The 19464-nt window shown below is 40.6% G+C and overlaps 1 protein-coding gene across 5 annotated transcripts in view; it reads left to right on the top strand.

The window, feature by feature from the left end:
• vav2 (vav 2 guanine nucleotide exchange factor) overlaps positions 1–19464 on the top strand; it is a 291900-nt gene that overhangs the window by 224519 nt on the left and 47917 nt on the right. For all 5 annotated transcript variants that reach the window (XM_049603492.1, XM_049603491.1, XM_049603489.1 and 2 more), the window contains exons 9-10: positions 15367–15466; positions 17754–17849. In XM_049603492.1, coding sequence (XP_049459449.1) covers positions 15367–15466; positions 17754–17849 — 196 coding nt within the window. The remainder of the gene's footprint in view (positions 1–15366; positions 15467–17753; positions 17850–19464) is intronic.

The raw sequence follows: 19464 nt of genomic DNA, 5'->3' as shown, positions 1-19464 counted from the left end.
GTTCTTGCATACATAAGCGTGTATTATTTTTCCTCTGTGTGGTGATCCTGATAGCACACATACTTTTTTCCCCTTCTCAACCCTCCAACCTGAAACAGGCAGTCACTGTGTTTCTTTGGGCGACGTCACTTTGCATAGTTTATAGGCTCGTCGCAGGCCTCTTCCTTAAGCCTGGGGGGCCGTGTTACACAAAGTTGGTGTGACACTACAGACTCTATTCCTACTAATGGACAGAGGCAGGCACATACTGTCTCCCTCTTTCCCCACACACGCATGCACACACTACTACTGTATCTCCTTCCTTGTTTCGCTCATCTGAATCTTTGATCTGATTGAGCAGTGGTTGGAAATCTGCATTTGCACGCAATCCCAGATAAGGTCCAGCTAGGTCCCTGTAAAGGACTGGGAGGTTGTCTCGTGAAAGCTCAGAAGACGCACATGGAGAAACAGATGCAGGGAAAAGATAGGACGGGGGTTAAGCAGAGATAGTAGTTTCTACAGTTCCATCTTTTACATTGTTAATTAAGTAGATTCAGACTCGGGTTTTTTTTGGTGATGATTGTTATATTAGCCCTCAGTTTTGGGTGTTTCTATACAAGAGGGAGCGTTGTGAGGCCCTTTTTGAGGTTAAAATAACTACAAATAAATGTAAGTAAAGCTGAGCTCCTCCTTTGTTTCTGTTTTTCTAATGTTAAAGGGATAGTGCACGCAAAAATGAAAATTCAGCCATTATCTACTCACCCATATGCCGAGGGAGGCTCAGGTGAAGTTTTAGAGTCCTCACAACACTTCCGGAGATCCAAGGGGAGAGGAGGTAACCCACCTAATGGAGGCTGATGTCCAAAAACACATAACTGAAACCACAAAATATCTCCATACTGCTCGTCCGTAGTGATCCAAGTGTCCTGAAGCTCCGACATAAAAAGTTGTTTGGAAAAACGTCATTTGAACTCTGTTTTTAGCCTCACTGTAGCCTGTAGCTCGCACTGCCTCTCTGTGCAGTGTGCTCACGTGTGCGTGCTTGCGGCAGGAAGTTCAAATGACATTTTTCCAAACAACTTTTTATGTCGGGGCTTCAGGACACTTGGATCACTATGGATGAGCAGTATGGAGATATTTTGTGGTTTCAGTTATGTGTTTTTGGACGTTTGAATCTGGGGCGCTGTCAGCCTCCATTAGGTGGAGTTGTGTTGCTACCTCCTCTCCCCTTGGATCTCTGCAAGTGATGTGAAGACTCTAAAACTTCACCTGAGCCTCCCTTGACATATGGGTGAGTAGATCATGGCTGAATTTTCATTTTTGGGTGCACTATCCATTTAAGGTCATACTGTCTCATATATTGCAGTTTTGGTTTTGCTAGCTTATTTCTTTGGACCAAATATTAACGGAAATTACATGTAGAAAATACATTTCACGCAAAGTAATTCTACCATAACTACACTTTATGGCCAGAAGTACATGGACACCTGAACTGTACAGCTGAATGTCATTGTTGCACATGAAATTCAAAAACGATTTATGTTAATCTCCCACTATAACAGCCTCCACTTCACTCCACTCTTCTTGGAGGACTTTCCACAAGATTTTGATACTTGGCTGCAAGGGTTGGCTCCCATTGAGCCACAAGAGCATTCATGTGGTCCAGCACTGATTCGGTGATGAGGCCTGGCTCACAGTTGGCACTACATTTCATCCCGAAGGTGTTGGGTTGGTGAGTCTACGCAGGCCAGGCCAGTTCTTCCACACCAGCCAGGGAAAACAATTTTTCAATGGACCAAGCTTTGTGCATGGAGGCATCGTTGGGTTGAAACAAGACTGTTGGTAAAAAGTTGGAATCACACTTCCAGTATTTAGGGAGTGTTAGAAAACAGGCTGCAATTTATGTCCACCAAAAATGCAGATTTTTGCCACTAAAAGGCTCAGAGGGAACTTACAGAAAGCACCCTCACAGAGATAGACCTTTTGGTTAAAGGCTAATACCCCTTTTTAACCAGAAACAGCCCCGAAATCACCATAGCCAATTTCACCAGACTCCATTCAAATAAACAGTAATTGCAGTGTGTATAGAGCCAGCATATTTTTACATCTAACTGGTTGAATTAAGGGTTTACTTTAAGCAAACCACACTTGGTGATTATTGGAACGATGGAAAAACAAACCAAGACAGTTTTTTAAATTTTATTTAGTTTCAGTTGACTTTTAATGACACATGTTTATGATGATAAATTAGTGTTTATTTAAATGGAGTCTGGAAGGTTTGGCATCAGGGAGTTGGTTTCTGATTTAGCAAAAAAGATCTTACTCTTTAATAAAGAGGTCACGCTCAAGTACTCCTTGTGTCAGGCTGCAGCTTCTACAGTTCAAGGTTTTACCCAGAGTCCATGTCAGCAAATCTGAACTACTTGAAATATATCCAAACATTGTGGACCAGTATGACAGACTCCATGCCTGTTATTGTAACTTGAGTCAGATGTTCTTCCTCTGCCCCGGACTACATAAATTCTGGACTGACTTTTCTGTGGTTTTAACAAAGGTTTATGGAGTCCAGATAAAAATGGATTCATCTGAAGAACGCCAAATTAACTCCTCACAGTCAGAAATACTAGCCCGTACTTCCCTTTTGGCGAGATGTTGCATTTTACTTTTTGGAAATCTCCTAAGCCCCTTTCTATATCGCTGTGGTTTAAATATGTGTTGTCCTTTCTTAAATTTGAGAAACTATGTTTAACAGTGAAAGGCTCCTCTGATAAGTTTACTCAGAAATAAAGTTCTTTTATAAAACAATTTAACTACTTTAATTTTATTCATTTTATACTTTAAATTACTTTGAATTTATACTTTAATTTTATTTTTTTAATACATTTTGTACCCCCCCCCCCCCCCTTTATTTTTGTTCATTTTAATATAATATATTTATTTATAATACTATCCTTTAATTTGATTTTTATTATTCTATCTATCTACCTTTCCTTCTTTCCCAAACTTACTTTGGGGGTTACTTACAATCAGACAAGACTACACATTTCATTGGGAAGTCTTGTTTGGAAAAATACTCAATAACATTTGCATAAGTCATCGCTATTTCATTTATTTATTTTTTTTTCAATGCAGAGACAATTTTTTTGTTCCTGTTCTGTTTACCAAAAGAAGGAATGGTACTTTTAATTCTCTGTTTTTTGTTATCCATCTATCCCTGATAAAAAGATAAAGAAAAAAAGAGGTCTATATCTGTAGGGATAATTTCCTTAAATTGTCAGACACTTAAAATAATAATCTGAGCATGTCAATGGGAAAAACAAATGCATTTAGTGGACGTATATAGATGGTGTGCTAATGCCACGAATATGGTTACATTGCAGATTGTTTGGCAGCCCTCTTACTCAATACTGGGCCAGTTTCAAAAACTGTTGTTCCCATTGGTCACTTAGATACAAAAACATGGGAAAATAGGTCCCAGGTTGCAAAATACCAAATTTACCCTTTAAGATATCCTTTCACTGGAACTCAGTTGCACAAATCTTTAAAAAGAGCCCCAATCCAAAGGTACATGCATAGTGTACCTGTGTAATGGATTTTAACCTTCTTCCTTTGACAGAAATATCTAGCACTTCCCTCCTATTCATAAACAAATTTGCCGATGACATACAGTTCATTGTTAATATTGGTCTCTAGCGACATTCTCGAAAATGCAACCCAGGGTTATTTTAAGAAAACAGTTCATTAGATTTGCAGATTCTGTGCGTCACAGGCTTCGACTCTCTTCATGTGATTGACATGTATACCTGCCTCATTATGAGCCACTGCGGTGTCTTGTCTCTCTGTGGCGATAAGCAACATAGACCGGGGGATTTGGACTCACACAGGATGGCTCTCATCAGACATCTTGGTGATTTTCTGGAGGACCTGGCTTGGCATAATTAATTTGGTTATCTATGCTTGTAAGTCCCTGTGACCTTTACAACAATGAGCTTGTTTCTTTTTTTTCTCAGGTTGGTGCAAAAGATGAAAAGGTTTTTTTTTGTTTTTTTTTCCCCGTTTTCTGTTTGTCATTGAACTGAATGCCAAGCTGAAAATGTCACTGGTTTATCTCGACTACTTCTCCATTCTTAAACAGCCAGAACCTGGCTGAATGGAAAAGTGTGCTCGGGAAGTTCCATAAACTAAATGGGCATCTAAGCACCCTCTTGTTGATATCCTCATTTGCAACATTTCCCAGCTCATTTCCGGAGTAATCTGGCACCCTGATATCCTTGCAGTGCCTAATCATGGCTGCACTATGAGTCTCTTTATTGGAGGTCTTTGCTCCATGTTCTCCTCCATTTGCTGTGTGCTGGATATGTTGAGTGGAGGTGAGGGGGTCCCAATGCCATGTGTCAGAGAATATTAGCTGGCTCCACAGCCTGTCACTTCTGGTTTGCTTGGAGATTGGCTTGGCTCGAAGGACTCCATGAGGGTGGGGGGTGAAGGCCCAGGGCACAGTTACTCAAAATTGCATTTTCTGTGAAATAACATGCACGACAGAGTCCTCATTATGAAAGAGGCCAGCGCAGCAGGGCGATATCACTGGCACTGGAAAGAATACAAACAAGCAAGTTTTTACTGCAACAGCAAACTCTCTAACCCAAAGGGAAACTGTCTCCAACAACACAAACTGTACTCGCACCTGTTAGTGAGCTTTTTTTCAATTTTGTACTTCAGTAGGTTTTGTAATGACATAAGGGAAAACTTGTCAGTTGGCTCTACTAGGAGAAAAAAACATGTCAGTTTTTATTTGCAAGTTAATGCTTCAAACATTATGGTTCAGTGTGGAATCTCTGACCTGTAGTAAAGCTATGGAGCAGGTTTTTATATATATATATATATATATATATATATATATATATATATATATATATATATAGTCATATATATATATCAGTCATATATATATATATATATATGTATATATATATATATGTATATATATGACTGAGTCTCTGTTTAGTTGTCTAGTGCAAGTGCACAAAACCAGCAAAGGCAGAGACAAAGAAGGGTGCAAGCCAGTGGCGGCTGCTGGTCTTTCAAAGAGGGGAAGCTCACTTTAAGTTTACGTCATAAAATCTGTCATATTGTAGCAGGGCAGTAACTTATAAAAGGAACATTTAATTGAAGCTGTTTTTTAACCACAGTCATGCCATAGAACCACAGCAAAACACACCGCAAAGATCTTCAGATGGGTTTAAACACCTGAACTGTGGTGAAAATGAGCCATATCGCTTATGGAAATAAGGAACTCCAGACGGCACTCTGTCAGAAGACTCTACTCGCAAATATCCGCATGGGACTGAGCTCGAAATGCGAAGTGCTGACAACCACAAAGGGGTTCAGCCTTTTAGACAATTCCTCCAATCATCATGCAGACACCGAGCGTACTCTCCCGCCTACCGCTCCATTAGGTCCCAGGGAAGCTGAGCCTCCCTGGAAGTGACGATTTTGTCGCATTTATCCAATGACCGTCTCGCTTTGCTGCATGAAAAAAACCTGCTCAGCGCTGTCTCATAGGAATGCTTGGAGGTTCCGCGTCCACCGTGCTGACACGAGAATGTATGACAGGGAGGTCGCGTTTGAAAACTGGTGATAAACAGCTGACGTTTGAACATCATAGTCATGATGTTAAACACATTCTAGTGCGTGTTTTTCATGCAATGGAAATTCTTATTTTAATGTAAATTCAATAGTGCATATTTGACCATTTCTTCTATGGAATTTTAGGGGAAGTTCAGCCTCCCTTGTTGTCTCAGAGCAATCGTCCCTGGTGCAAGCGAGTAAACATGGATGTAAAAAACAATACAAGATATAAAACACATTAAAAGATCGTCTTTGCAAATTTGAGGAAGGAATAAAGATGTGCATATGAAAAATTCAGATATTAGCGATATTTAGATTTGTTGACATATTGATGTCATACTGTTACCCACGGCAACAACAAGCATGGCTAAAGGTTAAATTATTACCGACTCCGCGGTGGTTCCAAAAAGAGGAGCAGCTTCAGCAGTGTGGAATAAACTGTGGTGTCCTGAATGTTTTATTAACAGCCCCGGACTCTTTTAGTGAGTTACTGCTCAGAGGAAACTCGTTCAGCGGCTCCTCTGGCAGCAGCACAGTGTCTCTATCTCTCTTCTCACACCGTGCGCACACAGGAGTCGGTGTTGTCAAGTGATTTTGTCGTAAACCCACGTGCAGCTCGACAAAAATCTCCATATATGGGAATGTGCGATAGTTGTGGTGTCATAACAGCCTGTCACAGGTTACAGCGTGATGACTAGAGGAGAAATGGCAGAGCGTAAAGGTCCAGGTGGAAAAAAACAACAACTCAATCATTTAGGATTTGACTAAAAGGAGAGAGATGAGAGATCATTGTTTAGTTTTACTGAATATTTGAAGGCAAACTGTAAAACTATATCACTTGTTTAGTTGCAATACTGTTTTCTTAAATTAATAATATTTTTTATAAATCTAATTTGTCATATCGTCAAGAATATTGTTATCGCAAAAATACCCTGAAATATCATGATATTATTTTAGGGCCATATCGCTCTCCCCTAGGAAGGAATGTATTCAGCATTTTCATTAGATCTCAAAGATAAACACAATACGTTTTGATGAGTGACAGTTAATATAAGCATAACTTGTTTGTTTACAAGAAACTCCCCAGGGTGCATTTCATGGGCCCATCCTGCTGGCTGGAATTTGTCTTTGTTGTTTCCTTGAGCTTGTAATCCTGCCCCATCATTAGAAATCTCACCTGAATTATCTTTACATTCTTAGTAATTAGAGGAAAATCAACATCTGCTCAAATGCATAAGAAGATGTGATGAACACAGAAACCACATCAAACCAGGCAGCATTTGCATCAGTAATACTCCGCTCTTGCACATGTTGTACCTTTGGAATCTCACTGCGATTGTTTGGCTTTGTTACTGTTTGAATATTCTGCATGAGGTGTTTAGACTAATGATGTGAAGCTCTTCAAGGTTGCTGTGGTTGTTTTGGAAAAGGTTGACATGTAGCTTCATTAGCTTGGACTGCCCAAAGTAATATTTGCAGTTTAATTAAGATACTGAATCCTGAAGTTACACTATTATCCTTGCAGTAGGGTGTTTTAGATTGCACAGATTCCAGCAGAGATACAAAGAGAAAACAGGAAATGATGACTCATTACCTCTCGCCACGACGTGTTCAGATGTGGTGTCACGTAAGGAGTGTGCTTATCACCGTGTCACGGACTAATTACGGATGACTGGGCCGAGAGAGGATGCATGCTGCAGTGTGCTCGTGTGTCGTCAGCCCTTTTGTTCCACCGCCTGTCTCAGTGAAGAGGACCAAGCCTCTGACTAGCCTCTCAAGTCTCAGACGAAAGGCTGTTATTAAATGTGTATGATATCATTTGTTTTCACACAACATGGCGTCTAAAGATCCAGTTCTGATTTGACTAGTTGTGAGTGATGCAGTGACCTTGGGTGTGGTGCCACTCATCTTTTGTGTGAAGTACAAAATAATAGATTATTTTCTATACATGCAGCATTTTACTCCTCCCCTCACCAAGGCTGAACACTCATCTAATCCATTTAGAAATACAGTGGTACTTCACTGACCTCTTTGCATGTCAGACATGTCAACATCCATTGAATTCCCTCAGAAGAAATAGGTGCTATTATAATATTTTATCCTTTTAAATCTCATGAATTAAAGTCTTTAAGAACCCTTCTACCAAAATAAATAAAAAATAACCAGCTTTAACATTTGAGAGCACTTGTCCTGCACTAAATGTAAATTAGTGGCCTAGCTATTACATTTTTTTCTGATAAAACAAACAGCGAGAGAGATTCAAGTGCATTATCATGCTTTTGAATTAATACCTTACATCTGTTTTTGCCATTTTTGGACAGAAGAACACCACACTGAGCTGAAAACACATTCCTTTGACATATACCGCTATATTAAGCTCTTACAGCAAACATTTTACAGACAATAGCCTATTTATTTACACATTCGGCTGACGTGACAACATTAATTTAGAGTTTAATGTAAGTCTAACATTCTCTGTCCTTTTAGCTCTCCTTTTTCCACTGTCACCTTACACCAACATCAGGCTCTTTAGCAGTTGCTAACGTTGTATTGGCTTCCACTTGGTGCTAAACAGGCAGCCTAACGTGGGTTTATCAGAGCTTGTTTGATGAATTATTGATAAGAAGCCGCTTACAAAACTCTGCTAATTCAGTGCCAAATACATTTCCTTTCCCTCTGGGGTCTTGAAAATAAAAGTCCCCTGTTATTTTGTAATGTGAAAACTTTTATTGTGAAGCAGCAAAATAAGGAAATGTTAAGTTTTCGAGCAGCAACTTCACACAACTACTACTACAGCTGATAGCGAACATGAAACAATAAAATAAAGTAGATTTCTAAAGTAAAAACAGGACGCAGGAGAGAAACTAAACTCAAAACCACAGAGATTCAGTTAGAAGCTACAGATGTACTGAGAGCTGAACACACAGAGACTTTAAAAAGCGCCTTTCTCTCTGGTCTCCTGCAGACAGAGGTGAGTAGAGTGTCGAAACACACACGGCTTGTTTGAGGGGGGAAGCATGGTCATCGGAGGTTGGCTGCGGCTGGCAAGATGTCACCTCTTCCTGGTTGAGTGGGTGGCCTGGATTTTGGACCTACTCCTGAGAAGGTCCATCTCTGGCGCGGCTTGATGTGGCATGGTGCGTCTAAACTGATGACGGAAACACAAATCGGCGCTGCATGACTTTACTCGGCATGGCCAAGAGTGACAATGGAAAAGGGTATATTAGACTAGAACAGGGCTGCAATTAACAATCACTTTGATTGCCGATTAATCTGTTGATTATTTTCTCGATTAGTCTATGAGTTGTTTGGTCTATAGATTATCAGGAAATGGTGAAAAATGTCAATCAGTGTTTCCTAAAGCTCAAGATGGCGTCCTCAAATGTCTTGTTATGTCCACACCCAAAAGATATTCAGTTTACTGTCATGGAGGAGTAAAGAAACCAGAAAGCATTCACACTTTAAAAGCTTAGATCAAACATTTTTGACCTTTAAAAAAATGTATAGTCGATTATCAAATCAGTTGGTGAATAATTTTAATAGTGGGCAACTAATTGATTAATTGTTGCAGCTCTTGACTCGTGCTGCCATTCCACGCTGCATAGTTGAAGGAGGAATGTGGGACAAGTTAAGTGCAGATAAAAGTGTGAAGAACTGAGGAATTGGTGCCTAAAAGAAGTAGCACATCGGCCGTCTGGCAATATTTTGGATACAGGAGAGACGACATGGCACAAGCACAGGTACTGTGCAAATAAAGACCTGAGTATTCTTTAATATCTGTTTATTTATCGCACCTATCATGCAGCCCTTCCTGTAAAACCAAAACTGTTTCCATCGAGAGGCTAAAGAAGCCTCCTTATTACAGCGTCGTGGTGCTGGCTGTCTGGTCGGACATGAGTTTGTTTGTTGCGAGCGGAAACTTCAAAGAAAGCGAGCCCTCAGGCAGTGGAGAAAGAGCTGCTCGCTCCAGGCACTCAGTGATACACATGAAAAGACTCATCCACACACACTAAAGAATGGCCTTCTTTTTAAACTCGACCAGATGAGCAAACAAATCACTCTTTGAATCATTTTCATTCACTCAGCTCTTGCCATTGCTCCAAGAAAAACATCATCATGGTCCCTTTGTGAGTGTTTTGCATGAAGGCCGCACTGATCAATATAAATGAGCATTCAAACAAACTCCATAAGATCAAGCCTTCACACACTGTACAACAAGTCCCTTTAAAGAAAGGCTGAACCTCTCTAACCTCAGTAAATAGCTGCTTCACCTTCCTTTAATTCCCTTTAATATATTCAATCGTAAATATTTCAGTAATCTTTTATACTCATGGCTGCCAGTAATATCTTAAACACTTAAACTCTTGAACTGCTACAGTGATTCCCACATTCACACTAGAAGCTTGAGGCCGATGCATTTCTGTCCTGATAATGTATTAAATGACAAGTCTCTGGAACGTGTCCTTGGATCCTCGCTATGCTGCCCAGTCCGCCTGCTTTCTTTTAATTGATCAAGACCACCATTAATCTCAATCACTTTGTCATCCTGGAGGGGCGGGAGCTGAGGGGAGCTGTCTCCCTGAGTGTGGATCAAGTCTTAATCAGGGGCTTGTTAGCCCAGGGCCAGTTTAACCAGGGTAGGAGCCTCACTGCAGGGGGGCTGTAATCACAACACTGCCTGAGCTCCAGTGAAGCTCCAGGGATCATCAGTGGTGGATCTCTGTGGAGCCGAGGATGATCAACCGATGGGGTCTGACAGAAACGCTGCTTTCAAGAGGAAGACTGTGATTCAGTGTTCAAAGTCACACCTCTGGCTAAACATGACACTTAACACTATAATTGAGATTCATAAGTTGTCATATTGTGTTGTGGGAGCAGCAGAGTCAAGACTCAATCATTTGAAAATCTATTTATTACATATGACATTTCAAGTAACACAGTCAGAAAAGATGTACATCAGTTAGACGACAATGTCAGCTAATAATTGTTAGGAGAAAAGTGGAATGCAACCACTATATAATTAATTAATTAATTAGCTATTTATTTTTTAATTTTGTCACATCTTTTCTCACTATATAATGACGAAAACTCTGTGTGTGTGTCTGTTCCACGTTTTTCTCCTCACTGACTTGACTTGAAATTTGGCACAGTGGTAGAGGGTCATGGGAGGATGCCAATGAAGCAATATTACATCAATTGGCCAAAGGGGGGCGCTATAGCAACCGATTGAAATTGCAAAATTTGAATGGGCATATCTCATGCCGGGCGGCACGGTGGTGTGGTGGTTAGCACTCTCGCCTCACAGCAAGAGGGTTGCCGGTTCGATCCCGGGCGTGGGAGCCCTTCTGTGCGGAGTTTGCATGTTCTCCCCGTGTCAGCGTGGGTTCTCTCCGGGCACTCCGGCTTCCTCCCACAGTCCAAAGACATGCAGATTGGGGACTAGGTTAATTGATAACTCTAAATTGTCCGTAGGTGTGAATGTGAGCGTGAATGGTTGTTTGTCTCTATGTGTCAGCCCTGCGATAGTCTGGCGACCTGTCCAGGGTGTACCCTGCCTCTCGCCCGATGTCAGCTGGGATAGGCTCCAGCCCCCCCGCGACCCTCAAGAGGATGAAGCGGTTAGAAGATGAATGAATGAATATCTCATGCCCCGTATGTCGTAGAGACATGAAACTTTGCACAGAGATGCCTCTCCTCATGAGGAACACATTTGCCTCAAGAACCCATAACTTCCGGTTATATGGATTTTCCGCCATTTTGAATTTTTTTGAAAAACACTTCAAATGGATCTCTTCCTAGGAAGTTTGAGCGATCTGCATGAAACTGGGTGAACATAATCTAGGGACCAATATCTAAAGTTCCCTCTTGGCAAAAGTTGGAAAACTTACTCAAACTGAGCTTCTATAAGGCAATGAATATTGCGGAGGGTGTGGCTCATCACATAAAGGTGTATAACATCTCAAGGGTTTCACCCATCACCACGCAACTTTGTAGGCATATGACCACACATAATCTGAGGGGACCCCTCCATTATTGACCCCATCAAACAAAATGGGGGCGCTAGAGAGCTCATTTCTTATCTAGGCCTAACCGCCATATGGATTTTTACTTAACTTGGTAGATATGTAGAACAGGACGCCTCAAGGTGACTGGAGAAATTTAACTCTAATTGGCAACTGGGTGGCGCTATAACAACAGAAAAATGCTTAAAAATGGCTAAAATGAGACTGATCGCTGTGGCGCCCCCTGTGGCCCAATGTTTTTTGTTTTTATTCTAATTTTTGGTATGACTAAGTCATGGTATGGTATGCTGTACATAATCACGGAAACTGTCAGTGTGTCATTCTGTAAGTCAGTCATTCTGTCTGTCCCACGTTTTTCTACTTACTGACGTGGTCAATCTATGTGAAACTGCACATAGGCATTGAGCATTGGCATAGGTAGAAGGTGACAAAGCTTCTTTTTCCAAAAATTACACTATAAGTATATTCTTTTACGAAGTCGCTTTTAACTGAATTGTATGCATTCAGCCCACAAGTTACTGTGCACGTGCGTTGATATGTATCCACCTCAAACAGACATCCGCTGTAGCCGAGCAAACGTACTATCAAATTCACAAACTCTGTCTGAATACATTGCTCTTCTTAATGGGTTCAGTTGACTATTTAATCTGCAATTTCCTATGACCTGTATCCCAAACACACACCATATGAAACTGCACGTGGGCAACTGTGCACTCAATGGGTATGGACTAGTATTTTTGTATTTTGATTTTCTGTAGGGCTGCAACCAATCATTGTTTTCATCATCAATTAATCTGCTGATTATTTTCTTATAACAATTGTTATATATGTTGTAATAAAATGTGAAAAAAAAGAACATTGTAAGCAAGCAGCAGTCCATAATCATATGAGACACAGAAAAGCAGCAAAATATAACATTTGTCAAGCTGGAACTGGCTGATATTCGGCATTTCTAGAAAACATGATTAAAACTGTTAGTCAGTTATCAAAAGAGATCAGATTTTTTTTTTTTTTTTTGATTTATACATCAATCGGTGAATCGTCTGATCTTTGCAGCCCTAATTCTGTGCATCATAAGCACTTTATTTGTATTTCTCTCAAGTTTTTTTCTTCAAATCAAGTTTGTTTATATAACACATTTAAAAACAACCACAGCTGACCAAAGTGCTGTTCAAATTAAAAGAATGACACACAAATGTATAGTAATGTAACATGTACACACATATGAAGCAGAATAACACTGATAAGAACAATTCCATATGTAAAAATGATAAAATACTAAATATTAGAACCACTGCAAACAACCAAAGGCCATTGAAAACATGTATGTTTTAAGATTTGTCTTAAAGTGTCAATGGAGAGGGAGCATTTTCAGCACTTTGGAGCAACGGCACGATCTTCCTTACCCACCAGCCTCGATCATCGGACAGTTAAGGATCGTTCTGAGGATCTAAGAGGTCGGGAGTCGAAGTAGGGGCAGGAAGTTCAGCAATATACTGGGGTGCCAGCCCATGTATGGCTTTAGAAACAAATAAAACCTCAAAACTAATCCTGCATTTGATAGGTAGCTAGTGCAGGGATGCTAGCACTAGCATAATACTTCCTCTTCTGTCTTCTTCTCCTTAACTTTCTTTCAGTGGACATGACCTTGTTCATATAAATCATAGTGGACAGTGTCCTCTTGCAGCAGGAAACACAACTTTCACACACAACGCTGCTTTTAAACCAAGCTGCAACCTCTGGAGCTGAAAAGTGAAGCCAACGTGGAAGTGTCTAAAACTGCAGTTCCTCAAATGGCCACTTGAGGCTGGCCCCAGAAGCGAGTCCATTGACCCCCATGTTCAAATGCCCAACTTTACAGCAGAAATAAACATGTTTACAGCCTGGTACAAAAGACATTTTTGGTTTCTATAGCTGATTTCCACATTCATGACAACCGTACAGGGGATGAATTTTTATGTAGCTTGCCCATTTTTATTTTGTTAGGGTTTAAAGTTATGCATAATTTGGGGCATGGCTGCTTTCCCCAGATTATCCATGAGGCGTCATTACAGTCTGTGAGCCAGATCAGTTCGACACTCATGTCCAAATATGGTCACTTCTAGATAGCAATGGCTGAAATGCCATACTTAATACTTAAAGACAAGAGTCCACAAACCAATGGGTGAGGTCACAGTGCCTACATCCATTGTTTTATGCAGTCTGTTAAAAACATATGGGTACTTGTAAGTGAAAATATGTCATGACATAGTGAGCCATATGTATATGAAACTTAGAATTAAGCACATGAAATGTAGGTGAAGTGGAAAGAGCAGGATTTAATGTGATGTTTTATGGCCTCTGCTCCGTCATACAAACTTTCTCTGCGCGGCCTGTTTGCAGTGCTGCTCTTGTCTGCATCACACATCTATCAAAGGCTTGATGAGACTTCAGGGTGCCAGCTCTCTGCACCGCCTCACACCGCTCAAGATTCAGATTAAGAGACCGGAGTGCCAACTCTACCGGGGGGGTTTAGCTCTATACCAGCCGTGCCAATGCCCTACTTTGACTCAGTGAGCGAGCAAGAGGAATGTGTGCCACGTGCAGTGGCATCCTCTAGGCAGGATGACTTTGAACTCCCTCCCAGCTGAACCCACAGATCTGTGTCAGGGTCCCATTGTAATATCTAATGAACACAGCTCTCATATCCTCGCTGCTCGAAATTAAGAGATTTTTTTCTTCCACACACGCTGATAAGAGGAACTCTGCAAAACAGCTGATATAAAGCAGCGTCTTTCATTAGTGCTCTGTGATTACAGCTTATTGGCAAGAGGACGCCGCCCCTCCAAATATTGCCCTGGGATCAAAATCCAGTCATTACTTATTCATGGTATTCACGTATTTTCCTAATCATACTGCATTTATTCAAAAATTCATTTCTCTGCCCCCTATAGAGCCAAATGACTCTCAGGCTGACCTCTCAAATTGTGTTATTAATCTTGAAAATTAATGTGCGGTACATTGCCGAAAGGCACTAACCAGTTCACAGCTAATTGTGGACTCAAACAGCAATCTTCTTTGTCTCCTTGTTTTTACAAAGATATGATATATTTCCAACCTTTTAAAACGAGTCTCATTAGTCCTTATTAAGCCTCATTTTTATTTTTTTTTTTAACCATACACAAGGCTGAACAGGTTTATGAGCCCATGTATCAACAAATATTCCCGCACTCGCAGAGAACAAGCAGAGAAAATCTGAATCAAAATCTCCGCTGAAGATTTCTCTCAACAGACATCAGTGTTTCATCGTCTGGAGCTGGAATATTTCTAAGATGTGTTGAGTCGCAGAGGGCCTTTGGGGAGTGAGTGTGCTTAAGAACTTAAAATAGAAATGTAATCAGCAAGCCAGAGACAGTGCATGTCCTTGTCTTTTCAATACTTGTGATTGAAAGACAATCGTCTTTACTCAGTTTGCTCCTACAGCTTTCTTTACTCATGCCTTTGGTGAAATGGAGAGGTATGCTTTAATTAAACACAGCGAGGTGTGTGTGGATCATGTCCATTTCACTGTCCAGTCTCCTGTAAGGTACAAACATAATGAGTGTGACCAAAATGTGTGAACAGACCTGGCAGAAGGAGCCATGGTCATACTTAAATCTACAGATATTTGTAATGTTTCCTCTCCTCGTCCGATGAAGGAGGACAAGCTGTGACGGTGTTTTAGATTAACATTTGTTATTGTTGTGTCGCTCACCAGGTTGTTGATCTATGGTCAGTACTGCAGCCACATGGAGAACGCCCAGAAGACACTGGATGAGCTAATAGCAACGCGAGAGGACGTCAAGATCAAAGTAGAGGTAATAACCTTTATTCTAAACAGATGACAACCCACTGATTTAGTGCACCTTCGTTAAAATAATTATTCAAGCTTCTCAAACATGATGATTTGATGTTTTTCTTTGTCATATATGATAGGTAATCAAATTTTTTTAAGCTTTTGAATATGAATAAAACAAGAAATTTCAGGACAGTTTAGTCGATTAATCAACTAAAAAAAAGAGAATAATTGATAGTGAGAATAATTACAGCCCCTGTAGTTGTTGTGTAGATGTGCTTATCTGGTTTCTATATTGCATTAATATCACATTCAATATTACAACTAAGGGTGGGCGATATGGCCCTAAAATAATAAGTATTTTTGCGATAACGATATTCTTGATATGACAAATTTGTAACACATATATATAAATATAAATATATATAATATTCAGTAAAAACTAAACAGAAGTTTGTTTGTGAACAACAACAGTAACTCAGAGTGAGATTCAGATTCTGTACACAATATTAATAGTTCAACTAAATAAAATCTACCAAAAATTACACATTTAACCAGCCCCCAAATACAAAAAAAATGTCCGCTGGGATCTAGACTTTGATGGATCACACACACAGTATTTAATGAAGACTCAACCCAGGAGAATCACAGCTCAACATACAGAGTGTAACACTGTGAATGCTGTCCAGAGATTCGGAGGGTGTCCTTGTGCAGTTTTTGCATTTAACCTAAACAGTATTCCCTTGCAAGTTTCTCCACGTTCCCAAATGAGTTATTCTGTCCCAATCTATGGCTGTGTGAAGTTTCTCTAACTCTCCTCGACTGTCTTTAACGCCATGCACACATCTAAGAAGACTCTCTCGTCTGTTGAGCTTGGAGTACAGGGAATCTCCCTTCCCCTTAACCTTGGGAGCGATAACAACGGAGCCTGCGAGGCACCCTTATCTGAGTAGCTGTACTCCACCGCCACAAGTGGGAGACGATAGATGAAGTGTGTTCATAACAAAGATCAAGTAGGCCTTCTGCTGACCTGACTGTTACCCTAAGCATAACTATCATCCATTTTCTTTACTGACCAAGGCTAAAGGCTGTGACACAACAGAAGTCCTAAAGTTTATTTAACTGATGACAAAATGTGGACTATTTGTCAATAAAGATAGATGTCACTTTGGGCAGTGAAATTCCTGACAAAAGACAGCTACCTTCTAAAATAATGTCACCATACAAATTGACCAATGAAATACAACAAAATCTGACATCTCGTCCAAAATCATTACACAAGCATGAAAGTCAGATTTACTGTTGAATAAATGATGACACTGAATAACTAATGACTTAAATAAATTCATAAATGCTGCTCCAGATTTGCTGTGGTTACGCACAAATTGAGATGAAATGATAAAGGCAAGTAATGTCATTTGCAAACATGCCCTCAGAGCTGTTTAATTCATAATATTCTGTTTCACTGAACATGATTCAACATCACCCCGTTTATATACTGCGGGCGGTGTGTGGTGTTCAGAGCAGTGGATTTATAGTGACGGCCTTTAAAAGGTCTTCTTAAATCTACTCGAGTTTTTACCAAGGAAAGAGTTTTATTACATTTATAACTTGATTCTGGGTCCTTTTCTTCTACTTTTATTATTCTCCGATCTCCTCTACTCCTGGATCCTTTGTAAGAATCTAAACTGATTGTAGAAGCAGAGTAAGACGCTCCTGTAACAGCAGCTCATCAGCAGTTAGCATGTCCAGAGAACTGGCTCGTGGAGCTTTTGACAAAAAAATGAGGCGATTACAGCCCAATAAGTCGACACTGAATACGCTCTCTCAAAATAGAAGAGCTTTGTAATGAGGTGAAACAGCTTCTTACTGTCTTCTTACACAAAAACCTTGTTTGCAGAGAGTGATAAGCCGTCCCTGTTACTGCACAGTTATAGAAACTGAATAAAGAAACGCCTACACATGCCCACTGTGAGAGAGCCTTATAGGATACTACCAACAAAGACAGTTTCTTTTAGGCCAGTGCAGAGTTTATAGAAATGTATTCATTAATCAGAGGAATTTCCAAGTCAGCATGCAGGGTAATTGCGTCACAAATGGCTGGCGCGACCAGAGCTTTTGTTTCCCCCCGAAGAATAAACTGGCCTCGTTGTTGCTAATGGAATGCCCCGTGAATGTGTGGAAGCAATGCAACAAGACCCAGTGAATTATTAAACAATGAATGAATGCTTGTTAGTAGGAAATGTGCAATGCGGCATTACGCAATGTGTAATAATAACCGCCCCGCTGCTTGTGTTGTTGCTCCGCAGGAATGTACTATGAAGGTGCAGGAAGGGAAGTTCAAGCTGCAGGATCTTCTGGTGGTTCCCATGCAGAGGGTGCTGAAGTATCACCTACTACTGAAGGTAGGAGGCGTCTCATGATGACTGCGAAAGTCCGTCTCTACAGCTCTTTGAATATCTGTGGTTAGATGTTCAAGCTTCAAGGCTCAGTATTGTCATTCAAACATGTTAGAAAACATGAGGGAACGAAATTGGTTACCCAGGTCCAGCAGAGACCTATGATAGATAATTAAATAACCTAAAAGCCTGTGATAAATTCAACACAGTTAAAAAAAAGTGAGTAATAGTGCATCAATAGCATCATGCAGTTGCAGCTGTACAAAGTTCAGAGGATACACTTTAAGCCAGAGTGTTCATAAGCCTCACAACCTCTGGGAGGAAGCTACACCTCAGCCTCGTTGTTTGTGCTTTGAGGCTGCGCAGCCTTCTGCTCGAGGTTCCAATACCAACACAGTGATGGAGGATGTCAGTGAGCTCTCCACCACACTCTGGTAAAAGGAGGTCAGGACAGGGCTGAGGCCAGCCTGCTTCAGCCTCCTCAAAAAGTACAGGCGTTGGTGGATGTGTTGGAAGCCCACGTGAGGTCACTGGAAATGTACAGGCCCAGGTATTTGAAGTTGGACACCATCTCCATGGCTGCTCCTCCAAAGAAGAAGGGAGAGGGTATGGCCTGTCCTCCGAAAGTCCAGAATCATCTCCTTAGTCTCCCCCACATTGATGATTGCTTGCTCTTCAGTCCATGCTAGACATGTCTGAAAGATGACTGAAGCAGAAGGATGCAGGATGACTTGCGGCTCCACCTGCCTTTATCTTTGCTAAGGTGCTGAAATCGTCAGTGAGTCCAAGCTAATAGAAGAGACTCCAGCACACTTAGACCTGTGCTGTGTTTCACTTCATTTTTATCTGTCGGTCTATCGGACCCTCAGCTGAGCATATATCACCGACTGACTGAAGCAGATATGGAAATTGCTATCTCACACTTTACTTTCCATCTTTTAAAAATCAAGCACTCACCTCCCTTCAGGCTGGAAAGGTGGCTCTGAAAAGTTTGGAGCTAGTTTCTACATGTAGTCATCTTCGATTTACAATAGTTAAGCACAATGTAGCTGAAGAAGCCTCAAAACATCCATAGAAACTGCCTCCATATAGCTCCGAAGTGCTGAAAATATATGGTCTCCAATAACGCAGATTCCTCCTTCTGTGTCCATTCAGGAAATGTAACATATGGAGATTTATTATCCATTGTTATTTGATCTAGACACAAACAGTCCTTGAATAGCAGGCCTGCTGTAAATAGCAGCATTGTGAGACTCATTGTGTGTTGAGATTTCGTCACAGAGATGATGACTCATTTCAGTTGTGTCCAGACTTTTAGCCTCGTCACATAAAACTGTTTGTGACCAGTCCAGCATTAATTTGGCCACTGACTCTTTTACCTTTTTGGAAACTGCTTCTGTGTGACTGCCTGTGCACTTGCTTTGATTCAGATTTGGTTTTCATTTATTGTGTTTATTATCATTTCCCCACCATCTGGTTCCAATATGTACACTGAGACTTTATCTTTCTATTCTATTTTATCAAAAAATAGCAACCAAAGATAAGTTAATCAAAGCTGAAGTTTTATGCTTGGTGTTGCTCAATATTTCAGTGTTGCTGGTGGGTAGCTTGGCATTTAGAT

This window comes from Epinephelus fuscoguttatus, linkage group LG18, assembly GCF_011397635.1.
Source record: "Epinephelus fuscoguttatus linkage group LG18, E.fuscoguttatus.final_Chr_v1".
Taxonomy (NCBI): domain Eukaryota; kingdom Metazoa; phylum Chordata; class Actinopteri; order Perciformes; family Serranidae; genus Epinephelus; species Epinephelus fuscoguttatus.
Note: the sequence above shows the minus strand (reverse complement) of the source record. Positions and strands in the feature narration are given on the sequence as shown.